The 19390-nt window shown below is 39.2% G+C and overlaps 1 protein-coding gene across 5 annotated transcripts in view; it reads right to left on the minus strand.

Moving 5' to 3' along the window:
- LOC121200082 (DNA (cytosine-5)-methyltransferase 3A-like) overlaps window positions 1-19390 on the minus strand; it is a 55081-nt gene that overhangs the window by 12475 nt on the left and 23216 nt on the right. For 4 of the 5 annotated variants that reach the window (XM_041065154.1, XM_041065153.1, XM_041065152.1 and 1 more), the window contains 6 exons: window positions 19233-19270; window positions 18964-19080; window positions 2447-2650; window positions 1437-1595; window positions 713-820; window positions 26-173 (listed from right to left, as the gene is read on the minus strand). In XM_041065154.1, coding sequence (XP_040921088.1) covers window positions 26-173; window positions 713-820; window positions 1437-1595; window positions 2447-2650; window positions 18964-19080; window positions 19233-19270 — 774 coding nt within the window. The remainder of the gene's footprint in view (window positions 1-25; window positions 174-712; window positions 821-1436; window positions 1596-2446; window positions 2651-18963; window positions 19081-19232; window positions 19271-19390) is intronic. The other variant, XM_041065157.1, reaches the window with a different exon arrangement.

Consider the following 19390-nt stretch of genomic DNA (forward strand, 5'->3'; position numbering starts at 1 on the left):
CTTTCTGTGATAAAGGACTATGTACCTTCTGGAGGGTCCAGTGATTGTGGCCCGCTGGGCAGGAAGCCGGTCATGGCCCACTCTATCATCTGTCTGGTTTGAATGTCCACACCATCTGCATCATCACTCGCATCACAGGAAGGGACTGGCCTCCCCGCCCGCACACTGGCCACCTAAACACAAAGTAAACCCAAGTCCCATTACAATTTCAGTTTACAATTTCCATTTTCTTTAGAAAGTTAGAAAATCATATTAGTCCATCACAAAGCATTGGGAAAGTTGTGGCACACAAAACACACAGTGCACGTAGAGTAGAAATATGTTTAATTTAAAAAAAGGTTTTGGTGCACAACTCCCTCACTGTTTAGTATATTAACCCAATGGGTGCCACAGAAGCTGTGAGTGTTCTGTGGTGAATAAAAAAAAAAGCACCAAAAATATGAACTACTGTACCCACATGTTACCACTTATAAGTTGTGGACAGAGGTAGATGAGAACAACACCTCCACGAATGCAAAATACCAAAGTTACATAAGCGAGGAATGACTAAAATATGACCTTCAGACCTGTACATTCATATTTTGGCCTTTTAGATTTCATCCAGAGAGATTTATAGTGCAGCAACAGAATAAAATCATTTTATCAGCTGTCAAAAACGACACAAAACCACACGCTCCCTGACATTAAGGAGTTTTAAAAGTGGGTTTGTTACCTGCAGAGCCTCAAAGATGGCTTTCCGGTACATGGACTGCTTGTTGTAGGTGGGCTGGTGGAAGGCAGATGAGAACGAGCTCAGAGGCATCAGCTTCTCCACACAAACCTGCCAAACAAAGAAATGATAATGAATGTCATTAAGATTAAAAGAAAAGCCATAAATAACTGGAGAAAAAAAAAAAACAGGTGAACATTTAAGTTCTTATCAGGGCATTAAATCCTTAATTAATTAAGTGATTCTGGTTGCAGAGTATTTGTCTTACATGGGCTTTTCACTCAATTCTAAATTGAAGTTTCTCAAGAGAATGGAAAAAAATCAAGGTCGTCTTTCAACAAATCGAAGTAAAAGATCGTGTTCACTTATTAAAGTTTCTGCTGAGAGGAAATGATGTGTTGAATTAACCCTGACAAACTTGAATAACTGTTAACCACTGAATAAAACTGAGCAAAACTGGTTTTGAAAAGCTTATGAATGTCTGACAGAAACGTGCATCTGTCAAAGGATAAAGTTGGAAAAGTAAGAGTTGGAGAGGAAAAGATAATAAGCCACAGAACTAAAGTGAAATTTCTTCCTTAAACAGAACATTTCCTCTGTCGTTTTCTTTTTTATGCTGAGTAGAAAAGCATCAAGCCCCCTTTGAGCCTCTGATAGGAATTGGCTGAATACTTCACAGCCGCTAAACCATCATCCGATCAGTAGTCGTGAAATGAATCGTGCTCACCACAGAGAACTTGCCATCACCAAACCACATGACCCAGCGAGTGCCGTCAGCAGCTCGACTCCGGCCGCTCATCCACCAGGAAACGATCCTGCCGGGCCACCAAGAGAAACCTCGCAGCTTCCCGAACACCAGTGTGCCGATGCCGAAGCCCCGGCCATCCTGTTAGTGCACAGAAAAACAAGGTGGATGTCAAGACGGTACATCCAAGTTTCATGATCCGGATGTTGGATGACAACTGTAAGTTTCTAAACGTCATAAAAATCTTTTATGCAAGAGCAATAAAGAATGAAAACTTGAAAGTGGCAGTTTCATTTTTCTGCCACATGAAAACTGAATCTGAATTATTCTCAGTATAGCTCAATTTTGAAACAAGCTAACACAGCTACAAAATAAAACATTTTACACAGAATTTTTGTGAAGAAAAGTTATATAATATAATAAATAATAAGTGATATGATGATATGAAAAAGGGCAAAGGGTTTTCAAGATCAAAAGTGGATTATGTTTCAGGCCTTTAACCTTTATCAGACATTTTGATGAAAACCAAAACTTGTTTTGTACCAACTGGTTTTGTACTTTGAGTAAATTTTCCGTGTGTTTTTTTTTTTGGCAGAGCGGTGTGTGGTGTCTTTCCTTTCCATAACCCATTTGACTTTTTGGGCAGCACCTCGCCTACATGCTGCAGTGTCTTGTTTCCGTGTCTAAAGGTTTACCAATCTTTAAATTTACATTAAGTAGACAACATTAGTACAAGATGTTATTTTCACAGCTAGGTAGTACTATTATTATCTACCTAACACAAGTCTTGGATTGTCTTATAAACTTCTTTAAATATACAATCACCGAAAAATGAAGGAAAATAGATGAAAAATATGCTTCAGGTCACGTTTGCGATTGTGCATCTCCTCCATGTTTGTTCACCCAAATATAACTGTGGAAATTAAATGTAATGCGTTGTATAGTAAACAGGGGGTGACTGCAGCCACAGCTGGAATCACTGGATGATGTACCTGATACTCTATCTCGCTAGGTGTAGCCTGGTCTCCCCTGGCGACCGGCTCTGGCGTCACGGCGACTGTCGGTGAGGCAGGGTCTGTGTGTTGTTGTGAGGGTGGAGGGGCTGGGCTGGCCGGTTCCTCCTCTTTTTGAAAGTCAGCCTCTGATAGGTCGTCCATCATGTTTATCTCTGCCTCTCTGTACGCCCGCCGCTCTGCCTGTGAAGGAAACACAGACAAACAATGTCGCGTGATGAGAAACGAGAAGAACAGTGTGGATTATTTTCGGGTTTTCTGTTTGTTTAAATGTTGATTTATGTTTGTCTGTGTTACGAATTGTTGTACAGTATGCCTTTTGTTCCACAATGGTTACAACTGTTAATGAACATATTTGAATCCATGTAAAGTTAAATGAAAATGCTGCGCTGCCATGGGACCGAGTAGTTTAATAGGCAATAATTTCTCAGGTGTCCACTGTGAGGCGAATGAAAATTTACACAAATGAATAACAAAAGACAGAAAGGGAAAAAGCTAAGAAACAAACTGACTTCATGGTTTTTCCCTTTCATTTCAAGTGGTGAATATTTATTCTGCACTGTGGTCTCCTGCTGTGGGACCAGTCTTTTGGCATTTCTGACCTTATCTGTGCATAATTACAAGGCAAACAAAACTCCCAAGTTGTACTACTAACTTCTCCACTATGTTAGATTCTACAGCATTCACCATTTATGGTTGACTTTCTGTCAAATTTTCCTTTGGGGAAAACGCCTCCATGTACATAACCTCCTCCACAAGAGCTCATATGATTAGATAATGGATTACTCATGCAAATGTTTTAGCTTGTAAAAAATACACAACATTTACAGTAGCTTCTGAGGATTTGCCACTATTTTATTTTATTTTTTTGCCACGAGGCCTTTTAGTATTATCTGGGAGAATTTTACTCCTTTATTTTAGAGTTGACAGAGATGAGGAGAGAAAGGTTAATGGCTGCACTTGTTTTTATTTTTGATATTTTATAGATTTAACAAATTTCATTAGTGAGCAGTTTCCTTGGCTGCCAAAATATCTCTTGTTCAGAAAATGTTTGCTTGCCGTGCTGCACTACTATTAATAAGAGACACCTTGCAAAATGATGCGTGTGTCAGTAATGGTGTCTGACGTTAGCTGTTCTTGGAAGAAACACATTTATAGACTATATTTGCTGAAAATCAGACAAGAGACAGCAACAAAACAGCTGAGACAAATTACGAGAACGTGCAGACAGCACGGCAATATTTTTAAAAAGGTAAGATAATGTCACTATAATGCGCTTGGATTAATGTCGGTGTCCATCTAAGTCGTCTTCCAGATGTTCACTAAACAAAGACGACAGTATTGATGCTATCTGATGATATGGCGTCTCGGCTCAAACTCAGCTTCAGAAAATGAAAAGTATTTTCAGTGAACAAGTGAGTGAATCCAGCTTCTGAACGCCCCACAGCTGCAGCAGCGCTTGGCTAACAACTGTACTGGATTAGATTAGAGAGAGCGGCGCTGTTCAAACAGAGAGTTTGGAAAAGCTAACTGGATTTACAGAGGCGAGTCGGTCTGTGCTACTGCAGAGCAGAGTGACATGGATGCCCGTAACCATGGTAACTGTACACAAAGATGCCGACAGCTGTGGCCTCAAAATGCAGTGGAGACATTGGAGAGTTAAAAACCTATGAGGAAAGATGAGGAACGCGAGACTAAAACGTTTTTTGTCGACTGAAACCAGACTTTTGTCAAAAGACTTGAGACTAAAACTAACAGTGACTGTGGGAGAGCATCTCTGAGCGGCCAGTGCTTCCTCAAAAGCTGCTCATCATTCATAACCTTTCCACTTCTCTTCCTGTTTCAGGCAAACGCTGTCCTTCAAGGAGTTCCTTTAATTGATGTTTTATGTGGATCTTTCCAGCTGATGTGGTGACTGCTCTAGATCAAGGCCTTAGTGCCCGGGGCTGTAGGAACAATCCTTTAATTGTTCCTCTAAACAGGAAGTGAGTGGGGAGAAAGGGTGCGGTGGGGAGGCAGTTCAATGGGTTCAGCTCAGGAAGGAGAGAGCGAGAGAGAGAGAGAGAGAGAGAGAGAGAGAGAGAGAGAGAGAGTGAGAGAGAGAGAGAGAGAGAGAGAGAGCGTAAATAGGATTATATTATAAAACGGAGGAATACAATACGGAAAGAAAGAAAGTGGAGCATGTTTGATGGGTGACAGGAGGAAAAAGAGAGGACACAGGAGGTCAGCTTTTCAAGCTTAAGTCCGTCTTTCTACTTTATTACTAATTGTTATTAGCTTATGAAAGCTTTTTTTCTTTGTGGCAAGAAGCACTGACATATTTTATTCAGCAATAACAGACAAAACAAAAATACTCCATTACGAATAAAGCTCCTGTATTTATAAGAAATAAATGTCTGCACGTTAAATATGAACTATATACAACTGGCAGGCGGTTAGCTGCTTGGAAACAAGGGGAAACAGGTAGCCTGGCTCTACGCAAAGTTAACAAATTCAGCCAGCCAGCATCTCTCACCAAAGCTCACTGATTCCTGTGCTGTATCTCAGCTGTTTAATGTGCACAGAGTCAGAAGTGTAAAAGAGAAAAGCTGTGGTTTTACAGGGGTTATGTGCAGGAGTAATTCTTGGCCAGGAGCTGTGATTTCACACTTAATCCCCCACCTGTAAAACCACAACGTGTCATTTTTACACTTCGGTTTTTATTTGGATTAAACAAACAAGACATAGCGTGTTAATTAGTGAGCTTTGGGGATGCTTGTAAACAGATCTTGTTACCTTTTGGACAGAGCGAGGTCAGTTGTTTCCACCTGTTTCCAGTCTTTATGCTAAGCTAAGCTGACTGGCTGGATGTAACCTTATATTTAGCGAACTATTCCTTTAGAGTATCAAGAGTAAAAGTACTAATTAAGCAGCAGAATTGCCCCTGTCAGGGTTATTTTATATTACTGGATTATTGTTTAACCAAAAAAAAAAAAAAAAATCATACTTCCATCAAAATCAAAGCTACTAGATGTCACCGTGTGGTGGATTTGACTCACAAGCAACTTCTGGGAAGTCCAGAAACTCTGCTTCAAAGACGGAGCGCAAATTAAAAATAATCATGACCTCACTGGTTACTACACTGCAAGATTCCCACTGTGGCCCAGATGTAAAATCCCACGACTCCTCCAGAGCATTTCCATGACCTAAAAGAATTGTTCCCCTTTGGTTTTTAACACCGATGAGAACAATTTGGTTTCTCCAAAATGTAATGAAATGACTGGATGAAAAAAAAGGAAACACATTATGCTGCACATTCCTCTAGAAAAAAAAGAAAGAAAGGAAAGTAGAAGATAAGGGTGAAGAAGGGGGAGGGATGATGACATGACATAAATAAGTGGAAGAGACAGTAAAAGTGAGGGTGTCGGGTTATGGCTGTTCTCTCCTGAGTCTGACCCCGAGGTGAGGAGGTCACTCTTCCCTGCTCCTGTTGACCTCTGACCTCATAAAATCCAAATCAGCCTGTTACACGGATCATGGACAGACCACACACACACACACACACACATATGCACGTGCACATGCACTGAAAGGGAGTCTCCATATGTCGTCACTGGTTTCTAAAACATCTGGAACGCTTGAATGAAAAGTCTTGATTTCAAATTAGTATGCAGTATTCCAAGCGTTCACAAAATGAAGTGTTTTTCGGTGTGCCGTTGATGGACACTCAACGGCACACTGTCAATGAAACGCACAAAGGAAATAGAGGAGCTCTGTTCACAGCTGGAAAAAATTAATTGTGGATTGTGGTGAGCAGGTCAATGAAAATCTAGGAAAACAATAAATAAGACAAGTTTGATTGATTTCCTGTTAGAGTAAAATGCTACAGTATGCTGATATTTTTACTGAAAACTGTAAACTATGACAAGTAGTATGCAGCATATACAGTACAGAATCAGAATGTAGTATGGAATTGTTAAATGTTTTGTTTCTAAATAATTTGATTTAATTTTTTTTAACCTGTAAGCTTCTTTTGTTCGTGCTGAAAACTGTTGAAAATGCTGCTTTTGTACAGCTTTATTACTACAGATGTTTATGTTATTCTTCAATGTATTTATTATCAATTCTACATGTCCATGTTTGTGTGTTTTTGTTGACCTTGGTGATGAACTTCAGCATAAAGTGCCTTTGCAAAGACAAATAAAGTTGTGTTAAATCTCACTGCATTCATCATCATCCTTTATAATGTTATTATTCAAACTTTTCATTGATGAGTTTGCAGTAGTAGTAATTTTACTACTTGCTCCATAACGGATCAAATTTTCATGCTCAGTTAATCTGATTTTCACCTCATCTCATCTAAACTTTGCCGGTGCTGTTGCTGTGAGAGAGACTTGATCATTTCTGTCAGCATCTGGACCGGATCATCTCATTAGTCGACTTGGACCCGACTCGTGTTGCTAAGAGATATCAGCCAAAATCCTGCTTCCTGGATGAAACTCTGTTTGTTGCCTGGCAACATTAGCTGATTAAAGAGTCCATCAGGAAGCTTTGCTGCTTTCAGAGATGAGGATGAGTCACTGATGACAGATGAGTCTGTATTCATCTGCTGGGATTTCTGTGAAAGCAACACTATGCTCTGAAATAAACTGAGGGTCAGCTTCATGCGACCGAAGAGGAGTCTCAAAAGGAGGAGACTCAAAAAAAAAAAAAAAAACCAAACACAGCCTGCTGCTCTGGTTGATTATTGTCTGTCTGATTATATTTATGCTGTGACAGAAGATTGACTCACTGTACTGAATTCACATGACAAGTATTATTTTTATTTTCTACACCAATTAAGAGCAAACAAAACCATTTTGAAAATTTCTCTGTAACGGTCTTTGAAAAAAGTGTTTCCGTAATGAATTGTGAGTCATGTTTCTTTTTTTGTTTAGGATTTTTTTTTATTACATTACAAGAATCTGAGGGTGTAGTTGGGGTGGAAAATTGCAACCAGATTTTCTTTGTAAAAGTAAATTTAGTACAAACGTCATTTTTAAGTGCAGAGGTTCAGGTTTTCTGCATGGTTCACTGCGATACATTTAAGACTTTTAAGGACATTTTTAATACCACACATTTGCATGTTATCAGCTTTTATATGGAACTGAATCACATTTTATCACACACTAACCACATAAATTGATTATCAGAGGTGTACATAGAGCTCAGTCAGCGCTGTTTTCCCTGTGGTGTCATGTACGTGCACCAGCAGGTGGGACTGATTGATCAACTCACACATCTGAGAACTGACTCCGTCAGACTCTAACTGCTTCATTAGGCCCAACGACAAGTTAAAGTTCTTGTTAAAGTTCTGTTTCATAACTGTGAATCCATCCTATATATTTGTGAATATCGTGACGTACGCATCCAGTACAGTCATTATTCACTACATCATTCACAATCTACAAGCATACAGAGAACGCATCCAGTAAGTGTTTGATCAAATTGTGGAGTAAGACTTTTTAATGACCCACTAACCTATAAAAAGTTCTGTAATTAGGCCAGTTTATGGAATATAAACACTTCAGCTCTGCAGCGCCTCGTTCAAGGCGTCCAGGCTTGTGCTGTGATGCAGAAAACTGTACGTGGGGCTTTTTAAACATATTCAAACTGATCTTCGGGGCTCTGAATTGTTATGAAACTATATTTTGTTATGTATTTGCAAAAATACCTTCACCAGTAAGATCACTGGGCACATACATACAGTAGTGTGCAAAAGTTTTAGGCACTCTACTGTTTATATTCTTATCCATCATGCAGTACCTTCAGGGAGGCGCTACACCACCAAATATTGATATGATTTTGTTTTTTTTTAATCCTTTATGCACTTTATATGAGATTAACAAATACATATAAACTATTCATGGTATTATTTTTGAAAGTTTTAGTGCCTAAAGCTTCTGCACAGTAGAGTTTGTGGTGGTAATGTAACTCAAAATAAATATTCAGCAAGATGCTGGTTGTCACCTCCATGTTGTTATGAAAGTGATCTATGGATCCATTTAGAGTTGTAACAGAAAACTGAAGCATGCAGATGCTGAAAGGCTGACAGCAGCAAAAAACAGCCAGTGTGTGTGTTTCCATGTGAGGGGCAAATAAAGGCAGGAGGGGGGCAGAAGGAGAGAGAGAGGCTGTAATGTTGTGAGTTACGTCTTTGAACTTTATCGAACCCCGTGGCCTGGTCAGTGTTTTCACTCTTTGTGCCGCCCCCCTTGACCTCCGACCCCTCACCCTCTGACCTAACCAATGAGCCATTTCTTAAACCACGCCTCCTTTAAGAGCGTGACTGACCCTGACCTCGGGATGAACCCGACGTTGCTCAAAACACACGCACACACACATATACTCCCACGCTACAATTAAGACAGCAGTTAATAGCCTCTCTCACGCCGTCAATAGGCAACACACCAAGTGACCGCTTTTTCATTAGCATTGATCGCAGCCGTGGGACATGTTAAAGAAACACAATCAGTGGTTTTCCATGGTTCTCCTGAGATCTACCGTAATGAAATGAACCAAACAACATCTGTCTGATGGTTGTTTAAGAACAATATCAATGTCTGACCTGACGACAGCATAGTAATTTGATGGTGTAGTTTTCCATTTATTAACATGCTGAGTGGCCATTCAGATGCCTTTCCAGTCATTCCGCCCCAAATAAACAGGAAAAAAAAATGACATTTTATGATCAAATGGATCAAACAATGTCTGTCTGAGCTCTGATTAATATGAACATATTTAAAATGGAAAAGGCTTTTAACCTTTAATTCAAATGTCACTTTTCCTCCAAAAATGAAAGCAACTAAACAAGAAAACTGAAATAAAAAAAATTGATTTGAAAAGTGGAAAAGGACTTAAACTTGTAATTCAAATCTTCCTCTGTTTCCAGACAAACAAGTAACTGCAAATACAACCAAGAAAAATGCCTTCTTGTAGTAAAATGGACCAAAAATGCAAAGCTGATAGCTTGTAATAATATCAAAGCATACCAGAACCTGATGTTAATCCTAGAACATAATACTTTAGTGGCTTGGTGTTGTTTTCCAGTTTCTAGGATAATTTGGTTACAATTTGCACGTCGTTTAGGCAGAAGTAAAAGTGGAAAACAACTGCTAATCCAAATCCCTCTAATCTCCAAAAACAAAAAAACAAATAAACAAGTAAATAAAATGGACTGAAATGTCCGTCTGATGGCTGTTTAAGGACAATAATAAAGTGTAAAAAGTTATTGACATTTTACCACCATGTTTCACACACAAGTATGCAGAACTTTTACAGACTACTAGTGTTATGAAAAGTTGCATAATGATCATGCAATATAAGTATTTACAGTACAGTTTAGACAGCTGTCTTTTAATTCATTGTGGTTTTAACTTAACTTTAGTGCAGAAATATTAAACTTTAAATTACAGTAGTGATGCTTAAGCAACTATCCATGTTTTAAGAATGGTGGCTTAACTACTTCCTAGAGACTATGTAAAACCACAGTGCAAAAAAGAAGAAGAAAAACCAGAAATGCTCTCAGTGATACTGTTTGTGAACCAGTGGTTCTCATTGTTGGGGTCAGGACCCCAACAAGAAGCTGCAAAACAAATCTGAGGGGTCTCAAGACGATTAGCAGGAGAGGAAAGCAGAAACAAACCATTCATGCAGCACAAAGTTATGGTTATTGTTTCAGACTTTCCTCTCATCTTTCCTTCCTCTTTTTTTTTTCTTTGACAGAACTACTCAGCGATGTTTTATTTTATTCTCCAGCTTTATCTGTTTTATTCTATTTTAGTTTTAGTTTATTTTCAGTTTAATTTTATTCTGTTGAATCCTATTTAAATGGGATATTTTTTTACCTTGTTTTATGTTTCTTTTGGTTACGTTGTTTACATTTAATGCTAAGCGCCCTGAATTGCCTTGTTGAAAGGTCTTATGTAAACTTGCCCTCACAGGCCAAAAAAGCTGCTGTATTTTACCATGCTCGATTACACTACATCCAGAAAAAAGTCAAGCTGTCCATTTTTAAAACGATACCACAGGCATGAATGTATCCCCCACAGATCCTGAGTTGTAAGCTGATATATGTGGGCATGTTATCCAAGCAGATGAATCCCAACAGGGGATGGTGTTCAAGGGTTAACGCGTTAAGGATCCATCCGAATGGCTTTCCAGCCGGTGGGAAACACTTTAAACTGTTAATCTGAACCTGTATCTTCTCCCAGACAACAAACAAGTAACCAGAAAACAAACAATACTGACCTCTGTTAGAACTAATCAAACACCTCTCTCTCAGATGTTTTACTTCACTTGGCATGAAGACACCAGGAAAAAGGGGATTGAACACAAGTTTGCATCTGCTCACAAAAAACCTCTGAGCAGGGATAAAAACAAATTGGCAACAGAAACAACTTGTATCACTTCCTCTTAAAAAGAAAACTCATCCACAGTTGCATTCTCTGCAACACGTGCACACATGGAAAGAAAAAAATAAAAAATTAAATCACTTACAGACCGGACATGGCAGCTCTGCAACTGCAACCCTTCCTCCCTGGCTCTCTTTCTCTCCGTCATTTTCGTCATCTGTCTCTGTCTCACCTCCTCCTCCTCTTCTTCCTACACTTTCCTCTTTGTGTGTCTCCTCAGCTTCACTCAAGCCCTCAAGTCTTTACCCTCTCCCTCTCTGCTGATTGGCCAGCAGTGATTTACTGGCTCCTTCACCTAACAGATGTTTAGGTGAACTACGACAACACACACACACACACACACACACACACACACACACACACACACACACACACACACACACACGCACAGTTATGTCTGGTAGCCCCAGGGATTTAAGGGTGATGATGACACACACACACACACACACACACATAAACCAACCTAGTGTGTATTTGAGGTGCGTACATGCACCAAGGTCAAAGGTTAGGTAAGCCTCAGGGTTGACAAGGCAATAGGATGTGTTAGGGTCAGGACCTGACATTCACACACACATGCACGCACACACAAACATACACGTTGCGGTGAAATGCAGTTACACAGCGAGTCACATGAGACAGTCTAGAGTTACAGAAAGGAAAACAAAGTGAGGTTGACATAATGTCTATAAAGTGAATATTAGGAGTTGGAGGGACAATGTCCGCTTTCATGTAGTGCACCGAGGGTCTGAAACTCTCACCTAATGCTGCACTAATTTACTTTTTTTTTGGCCACAAGGGGGCAGATGAGATCCACAACAAGTAGACAGATGCACAACTCTTGATATATATAGTAAAGCTAGCATGTTAGCAAACACGCACTTAGTTACACACTCAGATCTTTTGAGCATACTCAATGTAAATAGGTTATTCAAAAGTTCATACATGAGTTACTTGAAAAATAATAGGAACACATGACAATTTTGTCCCTTATTGCACTTTGTGAAAAGGTAATCTGGTAAGTTTTTGACCAGTCACATGGCAGCTTTAATTTACTAATTTATTAAAAAATTTCTGTTAAGTGATACGTCAGTAACCACTAATCGGATCTTATGGAAAGTGCTGTTTAACTTGCACCGCGTTCATGTACGTTACACATGTGGTTAGCAGTCAAAACACACACACACACACAGCTGAGTGTGTGTGTGGTGTGTGACATGCTAATTTCAATCAGCGCAAAATGGTGTGAAGGCATGGAGGAAAAAAAAGTACATCCTCTAATATATACAGTAAAGCATACCCCCACTCAGTATTTATTTTCTGGGCTGTAACTTTAAACGCCAAGTGAAAAGATGCCAGATGTTTTTATCCTGAAATGGAAAAGAGTTTGCAGAGTTACCAGGTTTCCTTCAGACAGCAGTGAGATGGGATATTGATGGGGCTGTTAACAGCTGGCTGCAGTTCAACTGACTGACAGAGCAAACACACACACACACACACACACACACACACAGAGAGAGAGAGAGAGAGAGAGAGAGAGAGAAAGAAACCTGGAACTGGTTAACCTCTGTCTCCGTCACTGATTTCTGCCCGTCCTCTCTTTCACTGTATGTTTCACACTTTCTCTCAGTTTTCCCTTCTCTGTCTCCTTCCTTGCTTTACATCTCAGCCCTCCTTTCTTTTTTTTTTATCTTTCTTCTTTCTCTTTCTATTTCTCAGTTTCCCTCTTCTAATGGTAGAAAGCCACTAAGTTTATTTACTCAACTGTTGTACTCAAGTTAAATTTTGAGGTATTTTAGTTGAGTATTTCTGTTTTATGCTGCCTTATACTTTTACTCTGTTACATTTCAAAGGGAAACACTGAACCTTTCAGTCCACCACATTCATCTGACCGCTGTACTTACTTTTCGGATTAAGATTTTACATAAAAACAAAAGATAAAATACAACATCAAAGAGTAAACCGGTGATTCCCAATCTTTTTGTTCCCAGTCTTTCTGCCTTGTGACCTTTTACAAATAGCAGTGTCTAGTTTCAAGTGTCTATGGACTGTGAGAGGTTCCACCAAAGAGCAATTTCCTCTCAAAACATCTCAGAGGATTTCATTTAAATAACTCTGCGAGGCCTGAAGAGGTAAAATTATCCATCATTTCACATAAAAACCATAGAGCAGAGAAAAGTGCAAGACATGAATACACATTTGTGTGTCAGAGCTTTGTTTCTTCTCTCTGATCACATTAATGAGACCTTAAAAACACAAAAAGATTTATCCTGTGAGGTTGGGAACCACTGAATTAAACACAGTCAGTCTTCACCTCAACCACCTGAGTGTAAAATGTTGATAATGATCTAATATTTGATAAGACATCAGTTACAGGAGCCATTCTTCTGCAGATGAGTACCTTAACTTAAATTATACTTCTGTACTTTTACTGAAGTAGGATTTTGATTTTGAATCCTCGACTTTTACTTGTAATGGAGTATTTTTAGATTCATGTATTTTTGTTTGAATTAAGGAACCGAGCACTTCTTCCACCACTGCCCTCCTGCTTTGCATTTCCTTCCTTCTTTTCTTTCATAGCTTTGATTCTTTGCTCCTATTTTTCCTCTCCGCTCACTTTTGTTCACTATGTTGTCAACCTACCTACCTTCCTTCCTTCCTTCCCTTTCTCTCCTTCTTCGAGTCTTTGTTGTTGTTCTTTCTCCTCGAATTAATACGGAGTTCTGAGAACAACCTCACATCTTGGTCTCAATTTCTGTCACTACACTCAAGCGAAACACACACGTCTCTTACGGCTTCAGAGTAGGTGATGAGTCAGTAAGTGAGAAGGTAGTGTTGACAGGAAGTCACACATGCTCTACCTCTCTCTACATCTCTTCACTCTCCATCTGCCACATGCACATGCAACAGTCTGAGGACAAGCTGGTATCAGTTTGACCAATTAGAGTTTGTGTGTGTTTACATATGCTTCAATTATGCTTGGAAATTTTGTGTGGGATTTTTTTTTTGTTGTTTTTTTTTAAACATCATCTTCATTTGATTAATCATAACTCATGCAAATCTGATGTTGGTTATATCTCACAGGTTTAGTTATACTATATTATTTAAGTCTAATACCAGAGTGAAGATACTCTTTCTGCTCTTCTCAAGTGATCTCCTGTCACATACCTCACAGATTTCAAGGATTGTGTCCGTCAAACACTGACTGCAAGAGAAGAAGCTCAAAGAGGAGAACGAGGAAACTGCAGCCTCAGTCTTTGCTCTGCTTGTCACACGCTCTCATATCCCAGTGTGTTTCAGCCAGCCTGTCTGTCAGTCAGCCTGAATGACTTTCTCTCACCCTTTCACGACCACAAACAATCTTGTCTCTCTCAGTCATCCGGTCTTTCAGTTTTATGTCATCCTCATACACACACTTTCTTGCATCTACTGGCATTTACTCACACACATACACATACGCAACCTCTCTTGGTAACAGCAAAGCAGCACTTTTTTTTTCTCCAGTCAGACAGTACAGTATACTGTCAATACAATGGCGCCAGAAGTAGGTGTGTCACATGTCCATACATGAGATAAAATCTCTTTCTTTCTTACAGGTCCTATGATCACAGAAACCTGCAATGTTACAGTAAACTAAACTTACAATAACTGATGTTATGGCCACTCGGGGGCAGAGGAAACAGCTGTGAACACAACACACCTGACATAATACCAAATTCTAAAGCTGATGTGGCAAATTTGTTACACACTCAGCAGATACAGATGCATTTGAGGCATGGTTACAGTCATCGTATGAATATCAGTCAAATATTCATTCGCTTTTATCTCTGATTTTGGTCTCCACCACCTCCTGAGGAAAATATCTGGCTCTTTAGCAGCTAATTGCTCCAGTATGTTCACCAGCTAGTTTCTGACTGTGCCTGTCTGTAGTGTGGTGCTCAGCAGGGGGGGTTTTTTGGTTGCCATTTATTTGAAATAGTTTTGTTCTTGTTTTTCACTGTGAACTTATATTGCCCATCTTTTCACACGTAGAGTCATTTCACTTATTTTCTGATCTTTATATTTGACTCTTGTTTTATTGATGCTGTGTCATTTTGAATTGTTTGATGCTATTGTTATTGCCTTTGAGTAGGCTCTAGGAAGACTGGTGACCTCTTTGTGGGAGATGAATGGGAATCAAATAAAGAATAAAATCAGCCGCCTGCTGCTGCCGGAAAACAAGGTTAAAGAGAGCAGTGAGACTGAACCAAACAGTAAATTTTTGGGTCATAAAACCAAAACAATGAGTTAAAAGATGCTATAAAGCTCTCTAGAGATGAGAGGAACTATTGAGCTGGATGATGAATATCTGTGGGTTTGTCACCACGAGTGACCTCTTACACATAGAAGTAGTCATATGTTTGTTAATATAAAAATGCTGATTATAGCCACTTTAAATAATGGTTTAAAAAGTGATGTCCGACCTGTTTTGTTTTCCTAATATGGACAGAAACTAGTTGAAACTGTACCGGCTGTCAACGAGAGCCCACTTTGGTTCACTTTAAAGTAGTGTTTCCAGCCAAGGGTGCTCGTCCTTTCACGAGGTACTTCTGCAGCGCGTGTGCTTAGGAGGAAAACGAAGGGCTAAAATCACTACTGTATTTGTTGTCACAAAAGCCAGTAATATTCAAGCCACAACAGCAGCATGGCTGTAGCCAGGATTTTAGAAATACTGAGTTAATGAGTCCAAATTCCTCCAACAGAGCCTCCCCCAACTTAAGACATTTTTGACAAGCCACAACCAAACTCTGTCAAATTATCTGAGTATTTATACTCAAATATATATATAAATGATGTTTCAATGCTTTCTCTACATCTATGTAACTCTGGTGGAAAATACTAAATCCCTAAATTACTCAAAAATATTTGGCTTTTGTCATTTTTTAAGATACTGTCTAATCGGAATCACTTAAATATCAAAATCAGCCATTAAAACAGCAACACATGTAATATGTGAATATAAACTCTGCTTGACGTCATTAAACCAGCCAAATTCCTAGAAATATTACTAAGTACGTGATCTCTGTGTCCTCAATGCTCCTCAGCTTTCATTACATAGCGAGCAGAAAAGTCTAAAAAGATATTTACAGGTAACGGATAAGTGATTGAAACATGGCAGCAGTGCAAATGCAAAGATGACCAAACCTACTAAAAAGAGAAAAGAACAAAGAGACCAAACCTAAACATCAGCAATTATAGGATCACTATATTTTGCATAAATTCAAATGCCTTTAATTCACTACAGCCGCTGTGTTTGCTCTGCAGTGAAAAAGAGGGGTATGATGAAGCAGTACTCAGACCCATCTGATTGGGCTGACAGGACAAAAAAAGGCTGGGGAACCACAGTTTGCAAACTATGTTGTGCTGTTGCACTTTAGGGCAATGCATGTCAAAGTCAACCGTAAAATCAACGGTAAAATCTCTTTTATAGACAAATATTTTGCATGAGGGGCCTTTGTAGCCACAGAAAGGGAAAGCACCATTTTCACTTTCAGTGGTACTTCACTGTGTCAAGTGCTGAGTAAATGTCACTGCAAAAAAACCCAATTAAACAGAAAGAACACAGTTCATCTTCCACCAGCCAACTGAGAGTGTTTGTGCATTTGTGTGTGTGTGTGTGTGTGTGTGTGAGGGAAGTCCGCTCCCTTCCAGTGTAAACAAACACTACACAGTAGAGGAGAGCAGGAAGACGGCAAAACAACAGTGAGCGCAAGTTTAACTAAAGATGGAGATGATGTTGACAAAAACATATTTTCGGATGTCAGTGGTTGGTGTGATGTCAAGTATTTATGGTCCGACCCAAAACAGACAAATGTCCTTTCGGAAATATACTGAAGACGCGTTCCAACAAACACAGGCAGTGACTAACATCAGCTAAATGGGCCAGAACCAGAGGAAACCTCTAATTAATCTTGGAAACTTCTTTTTTTCAAGAAAGACAATAAAGAGCTCTCAAACAAAGCTCTGTCACTGAAATGTTCCGTTAAATTTAAATGTAAATAAGTAGCACTACATTTATGGATCAACCAAACTTTGTTAAAGCAGGACACTTGACCGTTATGAGACAATGACCTTTCCTCGCTCCTATAGCTACAGGTCAGATGGCGCCGACTGAAATGCCAACTGTAACACCAAAAATGACTCAACAGCCTCCTGCGGCACAATCCACTGTCAAAACAATCCCAGTTTTAGTTTTAATGATATCCTGCAATCTCTAGTTCCCCTATTTAGCATTTATAATCAGCATACAAACGTTTAATACACCTTTATAACACAATATATTGTAGTGGTACACTAAGAAGATTTAAAGACTTCTATATTTTTAGTATTTATTAATGTATAGGATTTGTCACAAATTGCAAATTCTCCTATTAAGACTATTTCATATATTCACAACTGGGTTTTACTATATTATGATTCATTATCTCTTTAAACACATCTCTAATAAACACTTATGTCTGCTTATAACTACATTATAGTGCGTTATAAAACATTTATTAAAAATTGGTCTACTGCTTATAAATGCTAAACAGGGGGACTGAAATTATCGGCAAAGCTTTCTGTAACTAACATTAGGCAAGAGAAAAAATGTAAAAACTTTTAGTTGTTTTTGAGAAACGTGAATGCTCAGTGTTTTTAAGACTTTTCAAGACTTGCAGATATCCTGACTGTGTTTTATATCTCTTGGAATACTCAGCTCATGCAGCCAGCTCACATGGAATAGATTATGTGTGAATGTAGAATATGTAAAGTATTAATGTTTGGAGGAGGCAGCGTAGCTTTAAGTTAAACAGAGGGAGGGGGGTCAGCTGGCATGCAGCAAAGGAGTATGAGCAGGGCAGTGACGGCTTCAGTGCACTGGCATGATTAATGGCACATTGGATAAACATGTACAGCTGTATGCAGAAGTTTGGGCAAATTACATGTTTTGACGATTTTTTTGAAGTGGAAAGAAGTAAACACAAGCCCTGCAGCTAACAGACATTAACAATGAGCCTTTCTTCAAATGTTAATGCACTGTTACTTAAGAGTCTTTCCGTTCTTGATCCAGGAGTTTTAACCCCTGCAGATCATTTCAGGTTCAGAGATATTTTTATATGTTTTACGCTGTCGTCCACACACCGCGTGTTGTGGAAGATCAAGCCACAGATTTTCAGTGATGTTCAGGCCAGGGGAGACTGTGAGGGCAGCTCCAAAAGCTTCAGCTTGTGTTTCTTGAGGTAATTCACGGTGGATTTTTGAAGTCTGCTTTGGATCATTGTTCTGTTGTAAAAGCCAGCTTCTTTTCAGTTTCGTTTTCTTGACTGACTGCAGGACGTCTACATCCAGGATTTGCTGGTATTTAGTCTCTCCCCTCTATCTGTGCAATGTTTCCTGTGCCACTGGCTGCCACACAACCCCAAAGACTAATGTTTATTCATTTTCTATTTTTTTAAGTGTATTAGACAAAAAGTAACAGTGAATTAACAGTTTTCACTTCAAAAAAAAAAAAAAAATGTGAAAAATGTAATTTGCCCAAACTTTTGCATACGACTGTATGTGGCAGTGAGGGTGTAGCAGTGGTCTCCAGTTTGCTGCCTGCTCACAGTGTTAGCTTCACTTTTTTTTTTTTTACCCAAAACAAATGATGTTCAAAAGTAAATGTTAATGACTGCTCTCTCATTTTATTTGAATAGAATGAACATTTAACAGAAACGGCATAAATCGAGTTAATATCTATCTTACTTGACTAGTTAGTGCTACAAAAAGCTGAGCTCAACTGTATTTACGATGCTTTACAATACAAAGCATCCGTCTACAGATCCAATTAAAAAGTAATCCAGAGGGGTGTTTATGTGAAAAATTATGATCTGTCAAAGACATAATGTATAAAAATGTCACCCGTTTCAAACCAGCCTGATATTCAATCATCAGACTGAGTTGTTAACTTGAGGCCTTTCCTATCTGCCTGGACTCGTAAAAGAAACACAAGCCTCCATGTTGCTGTTGCTATAAATTCACACAGACAGAGACCTGATTCTCTCCCACCTCCATCTTCCAGCGGCTGAGCCATTCTTCTCTCTGTCTCCTGCTGATGTAGTACGGGTCGCCAGCCTGGAAAGTCACTCTGGGGACTGGCCTCCTCCGCAGTCTCCCAGTCTCACCCTGCAACACACACAGACGCACAAAGAGCTTGTCATACATTTATTATACTCTTAAACCTGCTTGCACTATTGTGTGAGAGCGTTAGCTTCATTTTTGGAAGTTTAAAAAAAAAAAAAAACCTTCAGAAATTGGGTTACAACTCGCTTCCTCACCTCTCTAGGGGAGTCGCAGTTTCTGTCGTCTGGCTCGTCTGCAGGAGAAGAAAAGTTACAGGAAATAGCCCATTTGTACAGATTTAACAAGAGGTTTAATGAGGAGGTAAAGTCATGGTTTTCATCACTTTCCCCCGGCATACATATTTAAAGTCGAA

The sequence above is a fragment of the Toxotes jaculatrix genome, chromosome 19 (assembly GCF_017976425.1).
Source record: "Toxotes jaculatrix isolate fToxJac2 chromosome 19, fToxJac2.pri, whole genome shotgun sequence".
Lineage (NCBI taxonomy): Eukaryota > Metazoa > Chordata > Actinopteri > Toxotidae > Toxotes > Toxotes jaculatrix.